Source organism: Podarcis melisellensis (assembly GCF_964234715.1).
Source record: "Podarcis melisellensis genome assembly, chromosome: 3".
Classification (NCBI taxonomy): domain Eukaryota; kingdom Metazoa; phylum Chordata; class Lepidosauria; order Squamata; family Lacertidae; genus Podarcis; species Podarcis melisellensis.
Window position 1 is genome coordinate 100,413,571 of NC_138530.1, and position 22,967 is coordinate 100,436,537.

At 43.0% G+C, this 22,967-nt stretch overlaps 1 protein-coding gene across 1 annotated transcript in view; it reads right to left on the bottom strand.

Moving 5' to 3' along the window:
* Nucleotides 1–22,967, bottom strand: part of KLHL29 (kelch like family member 29) — a 425,462-nt gene that overhangs the window by 15,831 nt on the left and 386,664 nt on the right. The window contains exon 13 of the mRNA XM_081906134.1: nucleotides 6,283–6,427. Coding sequence (XP_081762260.1) covers nucleotides 6,283–6,427 — 145 coding nt within the window. The remainder of the gene's footprint in view (nucleotides 1–6,282; nucleotides 6,428–22,967) is intronic.

Below are 22,967 nucleotides of genomic sequence, written 5' to 3' on the forward strand. Positions count from 1 at the left end.
TCTCTCCCCACAAGGGACCAGGATGATAGATGCAAAGGTAACCACTGAGAGCCAGTGTGGTGTAGTGGTTAGAGTGTCAGACTAGGACTTGGGAGACCAGGGTTTGAATCCTCATCCTGCCATTAAGCTTGCTGGGTGACCTTGGGCCAAGCCAGTAACTCCCAGCCTAACCAACCACACAGAGTGGTTATGGGGATTAAATGACGAGGGGGAAGAACCATGTATGAGCTCCTTGGAGGAAAAGGTGAGATATAAATGCATTAAATTAAGCATCACCCCATTTTCTAGTTCACCTTTGCGTAAAAAGAACATAGAATGTGTTTCCTGTGCGTAGTCATAGCCTGGTTTGTTTAGAATTCAGGCAGCATGCAAATAGACCTGGGTAGCAAGAGATTGCTCACAGGGTGTCATCAGCAGCCATGCGCTAGCGTGAGCAATGCTTCCAGGGAAGATAATTTAGAACCAGCAATTCCCAGCTGAAGGTACCTTTCCCCCCCTCTGACAGCTAGCCTGGCAGATTTGTCACCCGGTCCTTCCAAATGGAACTCCTTAATAAAAAACTGAGGTTCAGGCTATACCGCACAATAACAACAGTGTGTGTATGTGAGATTTTTATTTCCTTTTTTTAAAAAAAGGTTTGTTTCTGAACAGCAAAGCACGGCGAGTGCTCTGCTTCACTAATAGTAGGAGCTGCTAGCCCCCACCGTGGGCTGCTGATCTCCAGCTAACTCATTTCCTTATTATTACAAAATCAGGATAAGCTGGAGGCATTGCAAAAGGTAAAAGTAGATGGCTTGTTGAGAATGAGTGTGTAATCTCCATATGGATTGTGCTAGGAAACACCAGTTCTTAACAGATACCGGGTGTTGCTCAAGAGTAGCATTGCCATATGAAGAAGAAGAAGAGGAGTTTGGATTTGATATCCCGCTTTATCACTATCCGAAGGAGTGTCAAATAATCTCCTTTCCCTTCCTCCCCCACAACAAACACTCTGTGAGGTGAGTGAGGCTGAGAGACTTCAGAGAAGGGTGACTGGCCCAAGGTCACCCAGCAGCTGCATGTGGAGGAGCAGAGACGCGAACCCGGTTCACCAGATTACACGTCTACAACTCTTAAGCACTACACCACACTGGCCTCTTTTTCATGGGTATGTAAAATGAGAGTCCTAGCGATCCATAGTTGGAAGTCGGCAAATGTGTCCTCGTTTTTGCTCTTCAAAATACAGCAACCCTACCAAGAGCCCACAAATTCTTCTGTCCCCCCTCCTTTATTGCATTTACACCTGAACTTTTTCTTCATGGAGCTGAATGGTTCTTGCTCTCCTCATTTTATCTCTGCAACAACCCTGTGAAGCAGGTTAGGCTGAGAGGCAGTGACTGGCCAAAGGTTTTTAATCTTGGCATTTAGGTAGTGGGATCTACATTAATGGGTTTCAGCTTCCTGTTTTAATTCAGGTTCATATAAGGAAGAGGCGACCCTTTGCAGCCTCCATGTAGTTGAGGCCAGAGCATCGATGCTCCCCATTTCTATGCATCCTGGGAAAATAACATCCTTGGGATTTTAAGATAGTGCTTTGGCCCTCCAGATGTTGAACTACGGCTGCCACCATCCCGAGCCTTTGGCAACGCTTGCTGGGGCAGAGGGGAGCTGTAGTTCAGTAACTAACATGACTGGGAGTGGCCGCTGAAACCGTATTACACTGGTCCTGAAAGACCTACATGTCTTTCAGGAAACAGACCTAGTATGTTTCCGAGCACAATTCAAAGTGTTGGTGCTGACCCTGAAAGCCCTAAACGGCCTTGGTCCAGTATACCTGAAGGAGCGTCTCCACCCCCATCGTCCAACCTGGACACTGAGGTCCACTGCTGAGGGCCTTCTGGCGGTTCCCTCACTGTGAGAAGTGAGGCAACAGGGAACCAGGCAGAGGGCCTTCTCAGTGGCGTAGCGTGGGGGGTGCAGGGTGGGCCGGCTGCACCGGGTGCAACATCCGGGGGGCGCTCGCACTCGCAGCTCTCTGCCCCTACTAAAATCCACGGGTTAGGGCGCACAAATTACTTGCCTTGCCCCGGGTGCGGACAACCCACGCTACGCCACTGGGCCTTCTTGGTAGGGGCGCCCGCTCTGTGGAATGCCCTCCCATCAGATGTCAAGGAAATAAACAACTATCTGACTTTTAGAAGACATCTGAAGGCAGTCCCGCTTAGGGAAGTTTTTAATGTTTGATGTTTTATCACTTTATTATTATTAATAATAATATTCTGTAGGGAACCACCCAGAGTGGCTGGGGTAATAATAACAATAATAAATAAAATAAAAATACATAGATAATAATTTATAACATCTGAAGAAGCAAAGGTACCCAACACATGTTTTAAGAGGAAACTGTGTACTGCCTCCAGTCCTTGGGTCTAGTTATGCTGCTTCTATTTTGAAGTCCACTCCTAATTCTACATAATTTTGGCTTAACATTGTCATTTTTAAAAATCCCTGTTATTAATATCTGTTGAAAGTCCATTACATCATTATCGTAGTTGAGCAGAGGTTACTGCTATGTGAGAAAGGGAAACGAACATGTAAACAATGCTAACTGCTGCAAACATTTCAATGGACCTTTAAGTATTGCTGTGGACATGTTTTTGCTGGAAGGGTAGAATTTGATTGTTCCTTCCATTCCGAACATACAAATGGGATTGTTTCAAACTGCTACAGTTTTGTCAGTGTGGGGGGAAAAATATGTCTCTCAAACGTTGGATAAAGTCTGCCATTAGTGGCCAGATCCCAGTCTATCAAGTGATCTTGGCCAAAGAACTGTAGTATTAAAAGCCTTTTACATGAAAGTAATTTTAATGTGGTTAAAGAAAAATTGTTTAAAAAATAAAAAAGATCCCACATAATTAATGCAATGAATTACCAAGGGACGTTATGTCAGTTATACTGCACTGTTTGCCTCTGGTTTACAATCTTGAGAGAAAAAATATAATTAACTACTGCCTGGACACAGTGGGGTTCTCCTACATTCAATTTCACTCTTGTTAACACAGAGGAACAATGAAAATCTGTAATTAGCACAGAAGCAGCAGGAACATAGTAGCTTTGGCTGCGATTTGGCCTGTATTTTTTTAAAAAATATGTAATGTAATGTTAGCTCCAGGACAAGATTCTCTTGGCAACCAAGAGAGGGCACTCTTTAAATAAAAAAGGAGAGTCAAATATATAAATTCTGTTTGTGATGTATGGTTAAATGCTAGCTTTATTGCCCATTCTACCTCCATTGCTGTTGCTGCTGCTGCTACTACTATAATAGAGGACTTTTGCTTAACTCATTGACTAAGTATTGCAGGTATGATGAATATTGGGATAAAGATCTAAGTAAGTTACTGGAACAGATAAAAAAAGTCAGGTTGCCACTGGTACCCTTGCCTCGGGATTCTGAAAACTATTAAGGAAGGTTATTACATACCCTCCACCATTTATCTGCTGAAGTAGGGACACTCTATTCAATAATAATAGTAATATTTTTATTATTTATACCCCACCCATTTCATTGGGTTGCCCCAGCTACTCTGTGCGGCATCCAACATACATAAAAACATTGAAAAATAAGCACTGAAAAACTTCCTTATACAGGGCTGCCTTCACATATCGTCTAAAGTTACTAATCTCCTTGGTTTGGGGGTCACATAACTCCATACTCTCCATCATTTCTCTGATGAAAATAGGGACGTCCTAAGGAAAAGCGGGAGATTCTGAGATCAAATCAGAAACCGGGACGGCTTCCGTAAATCCGGGACTGTTCCTGGGAAATAGGGATACTTGGAAGGTCTGTTATAGTCTATCTGATAGGAGATGCAGCTGCTATTAGGACTGCTGAAACCAGCAAAAGTAAGACGAGCGCCTTCCAAAAAGTTAAGATGCATTAAACTTTAGCCTCCGTTCCAGACTTTTTCCTTAGATCTCAACTCAGAAAACTTTTGTATTCTTGCTCTCAGGTCTCATTCAGACCTAATGCTACACCACGTCTTAAGTGTTATGAGAATGCACTACACATTAGGCTTGTGCACTCCCAGCTCCCCTTCTTCTCTCTCCTGTACTTGAGGGGAGGAAATCTGAAACTTCCAGTCAGAATTCAGAACAAAACACAACCACCCATTTCAGCTGAATAGGGGACACTCTGGTTTGTATGAGTCATAGTTAATAGCCTAGGTATCAAACCAGTGTTACTCCCGGATTTAGCCAAACCAGGAAACTTCCAGCTGTCACAGAAAACTTTACATTTTGTTCCCTCATATGTGAAGGTTTTGTGGTGTGTGAGAGGCTGAGGCTTGCTATGGAATGTGACCATGATGCCAAAACAAACAAACCATGGTTTAGCATTCCATCTGATGGTTGCTTCAGATTTTCCATTGTTTCCCCTATACTGGTTGAAACACTTTACTCAGCAGAAAGCTACCTACATGGAAATCACTATATACAGGCTTCACACCATTTCCTATACTTATAGCATTTCTGTATGGCAAAAAGTGCCAAATAATTGTCAAAGGTAAAAAAATAAATGACATATTTTGTATGTATTGACCATTGCATTCTCCATTCTAAGAGCATGGAAAAATGCTTATAAGCCAACTTAAAATATTTAATTTTTAAAAGTCAGAGAACTATCAAATCAGGGACACTAAAAAATGGAGAACATGATGATGAAAAATGGAATTGGGAATAACAGGTGTTGGCACTGGACCATTTGTTCTTGTACAAAGTGATCATTTTGTGGGAAAGCTCTATTGGTGTAAATAATCAAGTTTTCTGGTTTTAATATTGAGTATTTATAAAAATTAATAATCAAATAGTGTTATAAGCATGTCTAATTTTATACATATGCAGTTTATGATGTATAAAAATGTTATAACCCCATTCCAAAACTTAACGCACATGTATTGTGAATTTTGTGGATTAAAGCTCACTTTACCAGATTAATGAAATGTCTACTAAATTAATTGGCTTACATACACATAGGTTAAAAGGGGAAAAAGTTTAAGACAGTTGGAACAAAAGGCAAATAATAATAATTGCAATTTGTAACAAAGCAGAGATTGCCTATGCCTGCCAGATGGGAAATTAATCCTAAATGGGAATCAGCTCTGAGCTGTCCAGAGAACAAACTGGCTCTTCCCCTGCCATTGAACAACAGGGATGCCAGATTTCATCTTTCTCTAACATGCTGGGACATAAACAGCAATCCATGAGATCAGTGATGTGCTTGCATTAAAGCTGCATTCACAGCTTTGATGCAAGTGTTAAGCATGGGACAAAACGTTAACACTTTCTTCTGCCTTGCTCACATTTAATGTGAGATTCTACAGGTTCCATGAAAAAAGTGTGTTTTGTCCTCGGTCCCAAACACAAACCTGCCGTCACAAATATTGCAGAATGCACATCACTGGAACTTTGTTTATCTGAATTTATTCGATGCTTCTCATATTAATCTTTAAGCAGCATTTCCCCCGATTTTCTAAACATCCTAGATGTCCTCCAGGGCATTTTGGTGCATAACATGGGTAAGCAAGAAAAGCTTGCGACTTATATGTAACTCGCAAAGATTCCTTCAGCCTTCATAGTCCTCCTCTGCTTCCAGATAGTGGTTCACCTGCAGTCATTTTGGTTAACCACTATAGAGTGATTTTTATACTTGGTTAACATGTGTCCATCTTATGCTAACCCCTATAACGTGGGTATCACTAGCCGTGTTTCAGATTTGGACAAACACATGCACACCCAAGTCTGGCCTCCAGACCATTCCAGTTCTTAAGTATACACTACAGTGGTACCTTAGTTTAAGAACAGCTTAGTTTATGAACAACTTGGATTAAGAATGCTGCAAACTAAAGAAGTAGGTGTTTTGGTTTGTGAACTTTGCCTTGGAATAAGAACATGTTCCGCTTCCTGTTGAGTGTGTTCCATTTGTAAATTGAGTCCCCTGCTGCTATGGGAAAGCACGCCTTGGTTCAAGAGCGCTTTGGTTTAAGAACGGACTTCCAGAACCGATTAAGTTCATAAACCAAGGCACCACTGTACATAACAGGGCCTGTCAGTCTCACACCAGAGAGATATTGATGTTTAGATACCAAGGGAAAGGATTTAGAGTGATGCATGGCCAGGTAATATTTCTATTAGTCTTAAACACACATGCACTTCCATTCCCACCTTAACGTAATAATTTCCTCCAGAAGTAAAAAAACACATTGAGGTGCTGGTAATTCAATTGTTTGTGTGTGTGTTTGGTCTCACCTGCAGAACTGCCTGGAGTGGTTCATGTTGGGGCCTGCTTTGATATTGCCTTTTTCTGGGTCATAGATGGTGGTCGCTCGTGCATAAGCTCCTCCAAGAATAAAGATGAAACCATTGAGAGTGACTGCAGGAGCATATTTGTTATCTGTCAACGGAAAGCAACACGGAGATCAGTTTACAAGCTTGGCGCGAGAATCACTTTTTTTTTTATTTATAAATTCCCCTTATTTATAGATAAGTCACGTTTCTTGAAACCTCCAAGGCCAGAGAAAGAAAAATGAGGAAGTATTTTTGTTGCCTTCGTTGCTGTTTTTGTTCTTCACTCCTAAACTTCTCAAAGGCACTTTTAAAAGTTGATTGGTCCTTCCCATTCCTAGCACACACCAGCCTGCAATCCAGGATCATTTCCCCCTTCCCATCTAAAATTATACATTCTTGTCTTCAACATATTCCTCACCTAAGTATGGTCCTTTGAAAGCACTTCTTTGCAGCTTAAACGAGCATGTCAAATTGTTTCAAAACTGCAGCACATTTCAATACAACATTATTAATTCCCAAGCAGCAGATTCATACAGAAGTCTTCTTTGGTTGAAAATAGTGTTTATTTTGGATATTCCATCCTTTGCCTATAGGCGAGTCTATATCTGCTTTCTCATCCCACCCAAGGCACAATTTTTAACCTCTATTTCCCCCCACACACTGAGAGCTCAGCAGACAAGAACAGCCAGCCAGAGCAGCTGTGCTGGCAACAGCTAATGGGAGGTGCAGTTTGAAACATCTGGAGGACATCAGTTTGGTGAAAGCTGGGCTAAGACAACTTTGGTTGATCAACGGATGCTAGGACTGCTCATGTATTCATCTGTGTCAAAGTGAATGCATGGATGGGGGAGCAGGACCGATTTACAAGCACAAGTCCTGCTTAAAGATTCACCTGAAATAGGGACTTTCATGTGTGCATCCTTCTAAAAGTGAGCATGTGGAGGAGGCAGCTGATGTTGCTCCCTAGCCTCCACTCATTGACCTCCATCGATTCATCATTCTTTAAAGCTCAACGTCTGACCACACTTGAAACTTCCATCTGGAAGGGTCTGAGAAGTCTGTAATGAATATGTTTCTGCTAAGGTTTCTTTCTAGGGGTGCAGCAGTTTAATGCCAATAAATCACCACCAGAATTTCTAAGAGGTATCTAAGTCAGGAACACTAAATTATTTCTTAATCCAAACAATCTGCCCTTACAGCATATGCACCCGAACAATAAACGAACACAGAGAGCTTTCCAAGCTCTTTCTCTAGTGACTTATTCATTTAATGTGAAGACACATGTACACACTGGAAACTGGCTCCCCGCTGCTTGCAATGCAGTAAGGTGAGAGCAGAATGCATTTCCATGGATTCACATTTTTTTTTTTATGCTCCAAAGATAGCTTTATGTCCAGTATCCTTTCTATATAAATTATGGTAGGGCTCAGTATACACTAAAGCAAGTCTTCCCCAACCTGGTAACTTCCAGATGTTTTGAAGTACAACTCCCATGCATCTAAGGCAGCATGGTTAGTGGTTGAGGAGTGTAGCCCATCAACATGCGACTGATTGATTATATGTATATGCCACTTTCCAGACTGTATTTTAAGAGTGCAGCAAGGTTAATACCAGAAACGTTTTTGTCGGCTTTTCGTATTGCTTTGAATACAGTCTGGAGGGGAGGGCTAGATGGCATTCAGCTGACTCCCCCATCTGACAGCAGCAAAAGGCAAATGTCTGGGAGAGCAACAATGGCAAGTCTCTTTCCCAACCCCCTGGAAGTATTATTTAGGTAAAGTATTGTCAGAGCTGCCTCTAGGTCCCAGCTCACAGAGGACCAACGCTAGTCAGTAATAATGTACAAAAGTCTTTATTGAAGTCCAGTTTCCATTTCCAAGCCGCAGCTTGCAGCTCTACGTCTTAGAACTTAGATCGGCGAAGCTCCGTCTGAGTCTCCACCCCCTGTACACCAGTTTAAGACTCTAGCCTTACTCCACCTCTTCCGTCGCTCTTTTCTCCTCTGGGTCCTTCTGCCCCCCGGGGTCTCCTCCTTTCTGGACTCTTCTGACGCTGACCCCCCTGACTCTTGTCCCTCCTTCCGGCGGGCTTTAGGACCTGGCTCCCTATCCGGGCTACCTGCTGTGCCGCTCGCCTGTACATTTGAACTTGGCGCGCGCGCCCAGCCTCCAACCTTCCTCTTGACCGTTTCCTCGCTCTCCGATGGAGGCGTGGCCAATCCTGACTCATCTCCTCCTGCTGGCGGTGAGCAGCCTGATCCCGATACCTGGGACTCCTCCCCCCTACTGCGCTCTGGTGGGGAAGTTGGTCTTGATTTCCAACTGCTGCTCTCTGAGTCCCCTCTGGCCCCTTCTTCCTGGGGTGTCCCCCTAGGCACCCCCCTTGCTCTGACCATGGGAGCCCCTTTCTGTGAATCTTCCGATTCGCTGGAAAGACTCAGAGACCTCGGACCACTGTCACCGCTTACGCTTCCTTCGGATTCCTCCCCCTCGCTCTCCATTTCCTCCCTTTCCTTTGCCTCTGCTCCTGAGCCCCTGACAAGTATGATTATTTAGGGAAGTTTTTAATGACTGATGTTTTAATGTATTTTTAATCTTTGTTGGAAGCCGCCCAGAGTGGCTGGGGAAACCCAGCCAGATGGGCAGGGTATAAATAATAAATTCTTCTTCTTCTTACTATTACTACTACCAACTGCTGGAGCAGGTCATCACATTAGAGTAGACTGCACTAACCACCACCCAATAAATCCATCTTTTTCTGCTAGTAAAGGTTAAAGTCTCATGTTCAGTGCCAACGATGCAACTCTGCATCATAATAATGATATGCACAGTCTGCTATGGTTGCCAATATTTAGGTTTATTTAGAGTATTTTGGCAAGGACTGCAATGGTAGAGGGTTGGAAAGAAGAGGTAGTGTGAGCTGTTCTGGGTGGGACCAGAACAATCAGAGAATGAGGAGTGTATGCCTTGCAGCGAGACAGAAAGCACTGCAGGGCGCAGAAATCCATGACTCTAGCCTTCTCCAGGCAGCAGATACCATTTACTCCTTTTAAGGCTGCAACTTGAAGATCCAGAACTTTGATTGCAAGGAAACCAAATTTCACCTCGGGTTTGTTTCAGCAAGGTGCGTAAGAGGATGTACGTAATATAAACAATCCTCTTTATATATGCAAGGCTAGTCCAAGACATTTTGCTGCCTGAGGCAAAGTCAAGGTGGTGGCCGCCTCGTATTCCAGGTACAGAGGCCAGCCAGACTTGAGAACTGAATCTTGACTTCAACACTAGAGGCAGGACAGCATCCTCCACCACATCCAATGACTGCAGGATAGCTTAAGGCAGGGTCGGCAACAAGCGGCCCATGGGGGCCGTTTAACCTAAGGTTACCAGACCAGTCTCCGGATCTACACATCAGTCCCCACATCAGTGCCCCTGAATTCATCGAAAAAAATCTGGTAACCAAAGTTTAACCAGCCCCCGAGCTGCCCCCAAAACCTTGCCGACCCCTGGCTTAAGGGGTAACAGGAAGAGGCCAAATGCACACACAGGTCTGTCCTCCAACCTCTCAACGTCACACGCTACCTTCCGGCAGCTGCCTCGTTCTAATGATATGTTTTCCCTTGTGTTTCTTAATGCAAACTGATCCAATTACAGTGGTACCTCAGGTTACATACACTTCAGGTTACATACGTTTCAGGTTACAGACTCCGCTAACCCAGAAATAGTAGCTTGGGTTAAGAACTTTGCTTCAGGATGAGAACAGAAATCGTGCAGCAGCAGCACAGCGGCAGTGGCAGGCCCCATTAGCTAAAGTGGTGCTTCAGGTTAAGAACAGTTTCAGGTTAAGAACGGACCTCCGGAACGGATTAAGTACATAACCAGAGGTACCACTGTACTTTAAGAAGAGAATGGCTGCTGTCCACCATAAATCATCTTACAAAGCGCAAACCATTAAGAAATACATCTGAGCACGTGGTAAGCACACCATGTACCGTATTTACTTGCGTCTAATGCACCATCAAATCTAATGCGCACTTCAATTTTTCAGAACCTTGAAACCAAAAAAAGTATTAGATGGCAAATGTAAATCTTCTATCGACTCTAATGCGCACCTCAATTTATGCAATGTAATTTGGCCAAAAAATGGTGAGCATTAGATTTGAATAAACACGGTATGGCAGGGTATGGAAGCTGTGGCCCTATGGTCATTGCTGGACTAAAATTCCTATCAGCTCCAGCCACAGATGTCCCATGTCTAATGCACACATACATAAAGCTGTTTTTCTAAACTAGACTTCCGTTTGCTTCTCACTTAAGTCAAGGTATATGTGAGAACATGATGCACATCACTCATATATTGGATTTAGGAGTAAGTCATGCTTTGGCAAAGATGGACTTGGGTATTTCAAATTTCAGTCTCCAGGTGACGTTACATCTCTGGGCATGTACGAGAAAGATAATATCTTGTGTATCACTCAACACCAATCTCCCTCCTCACAGGACTGTATGGAGAGAGAGAAATTACAAAAGACAAGAGCCCACTGCTAGATAAACTACACACAGAACACGTAAATCAAAAGCATAAAAACATCAATGAGGAGAACTCTGTGTGATTCCTTAAAAAGATAAACAGGGATTGAATCACCAAAAAGATAAAAAGCAAGTAGATGGTGTTTTTCCCCCTCAACTACACCATGACTAAAATTTGACAGTCTTCTGAGTATCCCATTCTTTCTTGCAGAAATCAAAACTGCCTATGTCTGTTTTTGTTATTGACACAAAGCACTCTCTCATGTGTGAACCCTCCTCGTATGCTGATCACATTTTCACAGACTCTTTTGAGCTAACACGACTTTTTGGAAGACACATTAATCTAACAAAAGAAATCTTGAAACTTAACCTCAAAAGTCCACAGGGATATTCTTCTGGGCTACCTCAAGGCAGAAACAATAGCTCCTCAGGAGGCCAATTCCCTGCCTTCATATGTCTTTGTTGTATAAAAGAAAGAACATCTCCCTTTGGTGTTTTAATAGCAGAATTTTGCTTTCATTTCTTATAAGCAGTTAGCATGGGTTCTCTGACTCCTTTGTAGAGAGCTAGCATTATGCTGGTCTGGATATCCTATAACTGTTTCTAATGTTCAGCCCATGTGCTTCCCCCAATTTCAGCTCTCTTGAAGAAATTTCTTAGGAAACAGTGAGAGGGAATGAGATCTCCCTTCTTGCTTTTAGGAAGGAAGAATAGTTTATAAAATGACCTCTGGTCAGGACTTTTAGATTGCAAAAAAAAAAAAATAAAAAAAAAATGTAAGCAGGGCCAGAAAGACAGCACATTTTTCCTTCTTTTTTTTTTTTTTGCTATTGTGGTGTACAGTGAACTCCCACAGATGCTCCAGATGGGACTATCCTATTTTTAATTTCTTCACGAAATTATGCCCACTTTCCTGGGAGAAAGCCCCATGGAACCCTACGGGCCCTACTTCTGAGTATGGGGTTACAATGTAAGGCACATTAATATTAAAAGGCTTTGCAGTATCTATCTTAAGTTGCCCTCCCAACAAATTACACATCTTTATTACTGCCACTGAACAAGAGAGCGAGGGAGTGAATTGGAGCACAATTCAGGGCCCCTCAATCCAGACTTAACCCTTTACTTAGCCCTTCTGTTATTTTAGGCATTCAGTTGGGAAGTATGCATCAGGTTCCTAATTGTCAATAGGCAATAACTACAGTGTCAAAGTGTAAGGTTTAGGGAGCTGAAGTCCTACAAAGCATTTCCCACTGGTGTCAAGTTGGTTTGGAGCTTTGGGAGCAAAGTGAAGGAATTTCAACAAGCTTTTCCCCCCCAATCAGTTTTCTACTTTCATAGATTGCTTTTACTAAATGATTGCTGCGGCTCTCTCTATTTAAAGTAAATAATCTGAACTGCCCCGACATTTACAATGGAAATTGTTCAAAGAGGATTATGCTGATTATCCCTCCAATGCATCCAAAAGTAAGCACTCTGCACAACCCCAAATATCTGCTCTGGAGGGTTGAGAGAAACTCCAGAATAGCCATTCAGTGGGAAGAGAGGGGAGATCCTTTGTTTTGGCAAGCAGGAATGCTTGCAGCTACAGAAACACAGACAGAATGATTGTGTCAGCATGACAATGAATCCCATTGGCTAAGTCTGGATTCGACTCTTTCTCTCTCTGTCTCCTGACACAGATACAGATCTGGGGTAACAAGACTTTGGGGGTGCAAGGGTACCCATACCTGCTAGAGTTTGTGCATGTTAGAAATTAATAAATGGTAGAATTTAGATAATATTGGGGGTATTGAAGGGAAGATGCCAGAGCAGTGAAAAAAATACCAGATAAGCTTCTTTTCCAGGTTAGGGCCTCGCCTTAAGAATGACAAAAGGTGCTGGGAGCAAGTCATTAACTCATCAATGAAAACCATCATCAAAGCAAGAACTTCCCAGTACAGAGAGGGGAGAGTTCCCATGGTTACTGTGGGAGGAGAAAGGTTTAGGACTTCAGTTCCTATGAAATGGGAAAACAGGGAATGGTCTCTGTCATTTTACTTGAGACTTGGATTCCCCCCCCCCCCCCCGGCAAAGGTCTTTGGAAAGGAGAAGGCTGGAAGAGGAAATCCAGGCAGGGTTATACAGGGACAGGATCCTCTTGGCAGCCTGGGACAGAGGCATGGAGATTGTGCTCAGGATGCCTTTGGAATCCAGTGCTGCACCGCTGGGGGAACAAGCCCCTCTTGAGATGTAATTCTCTGAACTCTCTTCACTGAAGACTTTAGGTGTAAATATGTGTAAAAAGGTAAAGGTAAAGGGACCCCTGACCATTAGGTCCAGTCGTGACCGACTCTGGGGTTGCGGCGCTCGTCTCGCTTTACTGGCCGAGGGAGCCGGCGTACAGCTTCCGGGTCATGTGGCCAGCATGACTAAGCCGCTTCTGGTGAACCAGAGCAGGGCACGGAAACGCCGTTTACCTTCCTGCCGGAGCAGTACCTATTTATCTACTTGCACTTTGAGCTGCTTTCAAACTGCTAGGTTGGCAGGAGCTGGGACTGAACAACGGGAACTCACCCCATCATGGGATACGAACCGCCGACCTTCTGATCGGCAAGCCCAAGAGGCTCAGTGGTTTAACCCACAGCGCCACCCGCGTCCCATGTGTAAATAAGACCTAAGTGAGTGCCTGGAGCCCCGGGAATCTTACGAAGTCGCTTGGTGGAAATTGGGGTGACGTGTAACGATATAACCATTTTGTGATGGACCGTTATTATTAATTAATTAATTATGAAAATCTGTTTGCAAAAACAAAGCAAAACCTCAAAGCGGTTTAGAAAAAAGAACATTAACAATGAGATTATCAGCAAAAGCAGTTAAAAACCAACTTTTCGAAACATTAAAAAAAAAATCAACTGTGAGCTCAAAAAAGAAGAGAAAAGATTAAAGCACATGCTAGCGTTCTACATATCAGACAGGCTTGTCAAAACAAAAATGTTTTTAGCAGGTGCTGAGAAGTGTTGTGTAGGCACCCGCCTGATGTCAACAGTTAGGGAGCTCCACGACACCCAAGTATTATATTTATATGAAAGAAACCTATAATAAAGAGGAAATGCAGAAAAGTGACTCTATATCTGCCTGGAGGCCGGACGGAATCGTAAGACAACCCTAGCCAAACAACCGACAGTAATGGGGGTAAGATGACCCTGGCTACTAACTGTGGGACGGCAGCCCAATTCCTAGCATAGCTAAGAGAGGAATGAACTGCAAATAGGATAATTAGTAAGTGCTTCTAGGATTTCAGGCAGCTGGCAAGAGCTCTGGCTGCTCACTGAAGCCAAGACTCAGAGAGACCAGCTAAAAGCCTCTTGCAAAGGGAGCACCCAGCATCAGACAAATGGGTGGGGCATTCCAGCAATGAAGGTGCATAGCAAACCGCCCCCCAGGAATGGAAGCAGGAGAAGCAAACAATCAGACCAGTGGAGTACAAGGAGTCAATACTATCTGCGCACGTAAGAAGGGGAGCTGTTTATTCACTTCCACCTTCCTCTCCCATTTGAAGAGCGAGTGTGCTGTCTGGTTTTCTGCAATTTAAGGGAATAGAAAATGACCCAGAGGCTTAAAACAAAAAAGCATCAACAACGTAAGCCCTCCATATTACTAGCATTCATAATGTTATTTGTGTGTATTTTAATGCGGAAGTCTATTATTGTAAATCCCATCTGGAATACTTTGTTTACTGAACCATATCGACTGTCCCCCCCCAAAGAATTATACACAAGGCAGTCAAGGGGCTTCCAGAGAAACACAACAAAATAAGGAAGAGAAGCCTTAGAAGAGAACACCACGAGGAAATGGGATTTTTTTTTGAAAGCATGAATGCTAAAAGGTAAAATTCAAGGAACCAGCCTTTTTAAAAAATGTGGAACACGAAAGCATGACAAGGCTAGCAATTTTCTAATGGCATCAGCTTTCTTTGATTAACTTTGAACATATCGCTCAGCAACAAACCACTGTCCAGGCCAGGAGTGGCAGTGGCAGCATAGGTGAGCCCAAGAAATTACTACCTTTTAAAGAGGTACAAAATAAACCTCTCAGTTTCTGGATCTCCCCTTTTCGGCACGGAATTTTGGCACTGCCCGTTTCTCTTATCTACATTATAGTGCATGTGGTAGGAGTAAGGCAAGAGCTACCAAAACACAAAGTGCACCTTCCTTCTTTTTCAAAAAAATACTCTGTGCATAACATAATAATGAATCACTGCTGTTGAACTGGAAAGGCAAAGATGGTTACAAGGATGGTAATTATCACTCAGGTGTCACTCAGGTGAAATTCATCCCTCACAGCGGAAAGTAGAAGAGTTGCTTCTAGCTTCTAGAAGAAGAGCAGATACCGGTAAATTTAGGGTTGATCAATTCTTGTTTCGGAAGTATGGGGAAAACTCTCAAGGCAGGGATAGTGCATGATTTGCTGAACTGAAAGCTAAGAGAAAGTACAGAACAATTATAATTATACACCCTAATCATCTCGACACCTCACTTTTGTATGTGAAACTGTATTTCTACATTCCCTGGTATTGTTGTATAATGAACGGAGTGTACCTGTCTCCACCCCGCTCGGGCCAATAATATAGAACAGCAGTGGCAAAAGACTGGTCCATGGGTCAAATTTGGCCTTGGATGCTGTCTTAATGTGGTCTGATGTTTTTGTGCAGCCATGTCCACATCATGGACAGCACAGGTAAAGCCCCAGCTGCCAATGAGAAATCAGGAGAGCATGAGTGTCTAAATCCAGTGACAAATGCAAGCCCCACTGCTTTCCATGGGGATCAGGAATTCTGATGGTATGAATGACAGCCCACAGAGAGCAGGCCGCTTTTTAATCAGACCCGCCTGATGAAAGTTGTTCCCCACCTGTGATACAGAAAGTGAAGGGTAATGGGAGTTGGGGAGATCATAGCAATTTTGTTGTGTCTATCATCATGCATACCAGGGATGCAGAACCCCTAGTCTTTTGGATAATGCCAGACTACCAGCAGCAGCAGCAGTAGCCACCATGGCCAAAGGTCAGGAATGATGGGAGTTGTAGCCTAGCAATATCAAGAGGCCCATAGGTTCCCATCCCAGGTATATGCTAACAAGCAACCTCAGTTTGCCAAGTGCTAGCCCTTATGGAGCCCAAACTGCAGAATCCATGAACACGAGGGACATATTAGAGGGATGGGAAACCTTAAAGCTTACAGAACAACAACAAAATCTTTGGGGAAACATCCTGGAAGGAAAGTCCCCTCAAAAGCACCCCAAAGAGGACTGAAAATGCTCACTGAGCACTGAATGTTGGCTGACTGTTGGTGGGAAGAACAGGAAACTGGAGGAAGGGAAACAGAGCAGAGCAGCTGGAATCTTCAACATGAAGCAATTCTGCGCTGCAACATTTTGTTGCGAGGCCTAATAATAATAATAATAATAATAATAATAATAATAATAATAATTTATTATTTATATCCCGCCCATCTGGCTGGGCTTCCCCAGCCACTCTGGGCGGCTTCCAAAAAAAATATTAAAATACTGTAATACATCAAAGATTAAAAGCTTCCCTAAACAGGGCTGCCTTCAGATGTCTTCTAAAAGTCTGGTAGTTGTTGCTCTCTTTGACATCTGGTGGGAGGGCGTTCCACAGGGCAGGTGTCACTACCATGAAGGCCCTCTGCCTGCTTCCCTGTAACTTGCCTTCTCGCAGTGAGGGAACCACCAGAAGGCCCTCGGCGCTGGACCTCAGTGTCAGGGTAGAACGATGGGGGTGGAGACGCCCCTTCAGATATACTGGACCAAGGCCGTTTAGGGCTTATCTAATTCTAGCAGCACATCCTGCTTTCATGGGAATGCTTCATTAAACTACATGGAAAAGTTGCATCAGGGTATCGTTTTCGAAGATACAGTCCCATCACTAAGAACCAATATTCCTTTTTAAGATCCTGATTAGAAGACTGTCTATTGCAGAATTATAATGCATGTTGATGCAAGTTTCCCAAATGCACTTGCTCAAATGATGGCTCCAACATTTATTGCAAATGAGCACACAATATTGTGCAAGGGCTATTGCACTGTTGATAAGATGGCTTAGGGGTAGGAGTTAGAGGACAGGACAGATGTTGCAATGAGTGTTTAGTGTGCTTATATTGCCATCACAGAATATTTATAGTGAGCGTGCACAGAAATAGCCAGATAATTCTCTCATATGAAGTGGTAATGGAAAACGCAGGAAACCTGGTATTGGAGCTCTCAGTGGAATCTAAGCTGCTATTTACACAGCTCCCCGCATATTCTAACACACATCAATATCCACCATGGGATCAAAGAAATAAATAATGCCAAGTGTACCATCAGAACTAAATGCAAATGTCTTAGGCTAGCAGCTTCTCTGCCCTTTTTTTAAAGTTGAGAGTAAGATCCAGCAACCCTTAATACCTAAAGACCCCCCTGAGAGGCAAGCTGGAATTACAGACTAGAATGCCAGCCACCCGTTAATGCATTCCTTTGCTGTAATTACTGAAAGTGCCACACAACAGACTGGGATCAAGAAATGCTACTGCACAATTTCATGTTATTTAAGTGTTATACTAGTGGGAACTCTGACAAGGGCCACATTTCCTGGAGTGGAGCTTTAGGTGTCAGGAAATGAGGACTAGTCTTTTATTTTCAATAATACGCTCCTCTCAGTGTGAGCTCGCCTTTTACATTACACCAGTCTTCAGCTTAAGCATATCTTCTGCCAACTGCTCTCATTCCTGAAGAGCAGGAGCAAACCCAAGCCACCAGTTATTTCAATGTGGGGCTGCACACAGTACAAAATGATGTAGCATGGGGTGCATAGGATTCATAAGAAGTGGTTTATTGACTGCTTTGGATGCCTGTGCTGGTAAAATACAGTGGTACCTCGGGTTAAGAACTTAATTCATTCCGGAGGTCCATTCTTAACCTGAAACTGTTCTTAACCTGAGGTACCACTTTAGCTAATGGGGCCTCCTGCTGCCGCCGTGCCACCACCGCACGATTTCTGTTCTCATCCTTAAGCAAAGTTCTTAACCCGAGGTACTATTTCTGGGTTAGCGGAGTCTGTAACCTGAATCGCCTGTAACCTGAGGTACCGCTGTACTTAGAAAACCTTATATAGTTTGGGACCGTAAAAACTGAAGTATTATGTCTCCTCTCATTGAGATCTACAGGAGAAACTACGCACAACCGATTGGCAAAGTTATTTCTTCAAGATTTTTTTTTTGTACTTCTGCAATCCTTGGGCTCCATAGAATTGGAAGGGACCCCAAGGGTCATCTAGTCCAACCCTCTGCAATGCAGGAATCTTGGCTATAGCATCCATGACAGATGCCCATCCAACCTCTGCTTAAAAAAATTTCTGCCCATTTGAGGATGGTGCTGTTTCAGCTATAAAAATAATAGAGAACTGAGAACACTATTAGTATCAATCATATATGCCACCCCAACTGTGGCCCTCCCTTTTTAAGGACCCCTGACAATAGCTAACATCTGTGTGGATTTTGGTTGCGCTCTTTTAAAAATCTTGATTTATTAGGTTCCGTGTTTTATAATTTTTATTATGTGGGTTTTATTTTGAATTTTACTGTATACATGCAAAGCATGTTAAATATATGTCATAGATTTTGTTCTAGTATTCCTTTTCTACTTAAGATAAGACTTTTTTAAAAAAAACAGAAGGAAAGAAAGAACCATTCAGAAAAGTAAATAAATATAAAGCTAGGGAATTAAATTATGTTTCTGCTATAAAAGCTTAAAGTAAATGCCCAGTGAAACTGATAGCATCATCAGTAGCTGCTGACACCATTAATTCTCTAAAAGACAGTGCATTTCCATGTCTATGTTTATCATAGCCTGTTTTAAACTGGGATGCGGGTGGCGCTGTGGGTTAAACCACAGAGCCTAGGACTTGCTGACCAGAAGGTCGGCGGTTCGAATCCCCGCTGCGGGGTGAGCTCCCATTGCTCAGTCCCTGCTCCTGCCAACCTAGCAGTTCGAAAGCACGTCAAAGTGCAAGTAGATAAATAGGTACCACTCCGGTGGGAAGGTAAACGGCGTTTTTGTGCACTGCTCTGGTTCGCCAGAAGCGGCTTAGTCATGCTGGCCACATGACCTGGAAGCTGTATGCCGGCTCCCGCGGCCAATAAAGCGAGATGAGTGCTGCAACCCCAGAGTCGGTCACGACTTGACCTAATGGTCAGGCGTCCCTTTACCTTTACCTTTTTATTCTAAACTGATAACTACTTTTATGGAATATGAGCTCTATAGGTGTTTCAAATTTTTTGCCACACTGCTGGAACATGTTTTAGGATTACTGATTAGAAAGAGAAAAAATTACAAACTTATTGCTGGTTCTGAAGAAAATCTCACTTGCTGGCATGCCAACTCATTATAGTTCTCAGTTAAAGAGAATGGCATCTATATCTCAAAGTGTAGATATATGTACCTTTTCCATGCTCCGGATTGCTGGTTAGGCCAAGATCTCAGTCAGTGTTTTCATACAACCACTGCTGATTCATCCAACAGAGCGACCTTTTAGGGCAAGAGTTCTCCAACGTTGCCATATGAAACATCTTTAAACATTTTAGTTTCTCCAAGTGCAATGCAGGATCAATCAATATTTTTCTCAGTTGTGGTTTTTATCCTTTTGATTCTCAAAACTACGCTGTGTAGGTTTGGTTAAGTGGAAAAAGTTCCTAGCCCAAGGTCATCCAGTGGCCTTTGAGATTAAGGGAGATCTTTGACACTGGTCTCCCCGTAAAAACTCAGTGGTCTAAAATACTATGATTACTATGGCTGTTGTTCTTATTTTTGTTTATCCCCCTGTTCTTTCCAATGGGAGCCCAGACTGTTGTACAATATAATAAATACAAACCTTACAATAATTAAAGGTTAAGGTAAAGGGACCGCTGACCATTAGGTCCAGTCGCGGATGACTCTGGCGTTGCGTCGCTCATCTCGCTTTATTGGCCGAGGGAGCCGGTGTTTGTCCGCAAACAGCTTCCTGGTACCTTCCCGCCAGAGTGATACCTATTTATCTACTTGCACTTTGACGTGTTTTCGAACTGCTAGGTGGGCAGGAGCAGGGACTGAGCAACAGGAGCTCACCCCGTCACCGGGATTCGAACCACCAGCCTTCTGATAGGCAAGTCCTAGGCTCTGTGGTTTAACCCACAGCGCCACCCGCATCCCTTACAATAATTAAACACATTTTAAATTTCATGTCTAAAACCACACAAAAAATATATAATGCACAATAACAACAATTCACTGAACTTCCTAGGCAACCATTTATGACCGCAAAGCCTAGGCTGAAAAAACATGCATTTGGTTTATGTCTGAAGCATTATCAATGTGCATATTGAGTGGAATTCAACATAGTGTTAAGTAGGGTTTGTGTTAGGAATGAGGTCTGCTTGTGCAGAAAAGAAGCAGAACTCATTCTGCACATTTGGCAGCTTAGCTGAATCCCACCCACTGGCTCTCATGATGAAGTTCAGTCTTGCTGTGTTTCAGTCTGTCTCCAAACTGTAACTCACGGTATCCTCAGAAAAATTCTAAAAGGAAGCTAAGCAACTGTGAGTTGGAGACATGCTGAAAGAATGAGATTACTAGGTCACCCTTTGGGGAAAACATCTCGGGCAGACTTCATACTACGTGAAAACAGTAAGTCAACAGACTTCACTACATACCCAAAAAAAAAGAGCATTAGCTCAGGTGAATTTAATATTCTAGCCCAGGAATTGGGTACACGCACATTTAAGGAAAAAAGAGGAAGCAGAGCTCATAGAACTCCTATAGAATGCCATAATGTCTCTAAGATATAAACCTATGGAAAGCAAAATGTCTGCCAAAAATACCACGTGTCTTTCGGTCAAAATAACCACAGCCAACTCCAAGAAACGTTCAAAACTGGTGCAGAAGCTTTGTGAACAAAACGAAAGTATCACTGCACTGTATTTTAATTCAGCACCCCTTCCCTAATAATCTAATAGCTTTAGGATCTCTTTTTTTATTGCAACGATCACATTTCTAGTGGGAGGTTTGTCATCCTTGCCCGTACAAGGGTCTGATCAATTTCTGAAGACGATCATTGAAACTATGTATTCCATCTGTTGTTTTTTAAATGCAAATCAACTTACATTTATTTATCTTTGGGCAAAACAACAGCACTGAAATGTTTTCTCCTTCCAAGTATTGTACCGACATTAGCTAATTAGCTACTTTTATTCCAAGGAAGCATAAATATCCTTTCATTATCTGTAGTTCTGACATATTTTTGTTAGGGCATAAAGCTATTTATTTGCAAATTTGCAGTGTACTTTGGGACAGTTGGAGAGTATTTCCCCCCCCCCAAGCCTGTATGGGCTGACAACTGCTAGACACTATAACGAGTCTAGGGAATGAGATGTCGATTTCTGCAGTTCTTCTATTATTTTGGTAAGGAATAAGAACATCCCCCCTTTTTTTTGCATAATGCATTCAGTTTTCCAGTCTGCTCAGAGTACACGAAAACCTCATAATGTCACTCAGTGGATTATATGAACAGTGGCACTGTATGCATGTGACAGAAAGAGCCAGGAAATGGGTTTGTTTGCACTGCTGTAATACATAAACATGACTGCCAGTGGATAACGTCCTCCTGCTGGGTGTTTCATACTGCATCATATGCCGGTCATGTCACGTTAGGCTGAACAACAAGAGCAGCCGGGGAACAAGAAAGGGCAATGTTACACCCGCAAATCGATGCTACAAACAAGCGCCAAATTGCTTCTTCCACAGCATCCGAAGAAAGGATGACAAGAGTTAACATAAGGACACGGCTTATTTTAGTTCACAAGTTTCAGGACTTCCATTTAACGCTTTGGAACTTTTCTGAGGACTGATTCATACAGCCATTGGAGGGTGGGGCAAAAGGCAACAGTTATGTGGTATTTCCCATAATTGTAATGTGGAAGCCCAGCTTCATGGGGGGGGGGGGAAGCAACATTATTATGCATGGAAGCATAATATCACATGCTATCCTTGTTTGAACGCAAAAGCTTCTAAATTCTGTTGTATATAGAACCCTTGCATTTTAAAGGCTTTTATACAGTAGTACCTCGAGTTACATACGCTTCAGGTTACAGACTCCACTAACCCAGAGATAGTACCTCAGGTTAAGAACTTTGCTTCAGGATGAGAACAGAAATCGTGTGGCGGCGGCACAGCAGCAGGAGGCCCCATTAGTTAAGTGGTGCTTCAGGTTAAGAACAGTTTCAGGTTAAGAACGGACCTCCGGAACGAATTAAATACTTAACCAGAGGTACCACTGTACAACAGAATATAGAAGCTCTTGCGTTCAAACAAGGGAAGCATGTGATTTTCCAGTATTACTGTGCATAAAGGTCTGAGTGGATGGAAAGAGTAGTAACATCTACTTAAGCTCAGGAAACACCTTGTGTTATAATCATATTATATTCGTACTGTGGTACCTCAGGTTAAGTACGTAATTCGTTCCGGAGGTCCGTTCTTAACCTGAAACTGTTCTCAACCTGAAGCACCACTTTAGCTAATGGGGCCTCCTGCTGCTGCTGCGCCACCACCGCACGATTTCTGTTCTCATCCTGAAGCAATGTTCTTAACCTGTGGTAATATTTCTGGGTTAGTGGAGTCTGTAACCTGAAGCGTATATAACCTGAAGCGTATGTAACCCGAGGTAGCACTGTACTTGAGTTCGCTTTCTTCACCTCTCCCACTAGGAACCAATAAACTTCAGGGAGTAACTAGCAGAGCTACCAATTGCACTAACTGAACTGCAGTTTGGGTTAATATGTACTGCTAATATCATGGACCTCCATTGCTTGCATATACACAAATTTGTTAGTCCGACTGATAATCCTGATTGATAACCTTACAAAAAATAAAATTGCTTTCTGTAATCACATTAACCTTCGAAGACATCCTTTGTGAAATGTTGACCCCGTGTGCAGCTGCTGTGAAAAAAATCCGCCGACAGGGATTGAAAATAAAGCTGCCAATGTCATAATGCCATTATAAAAGTCCCCTGGTGCGAACACTCTTGGAACACTGGGAATGGTTCTGGTCAGCA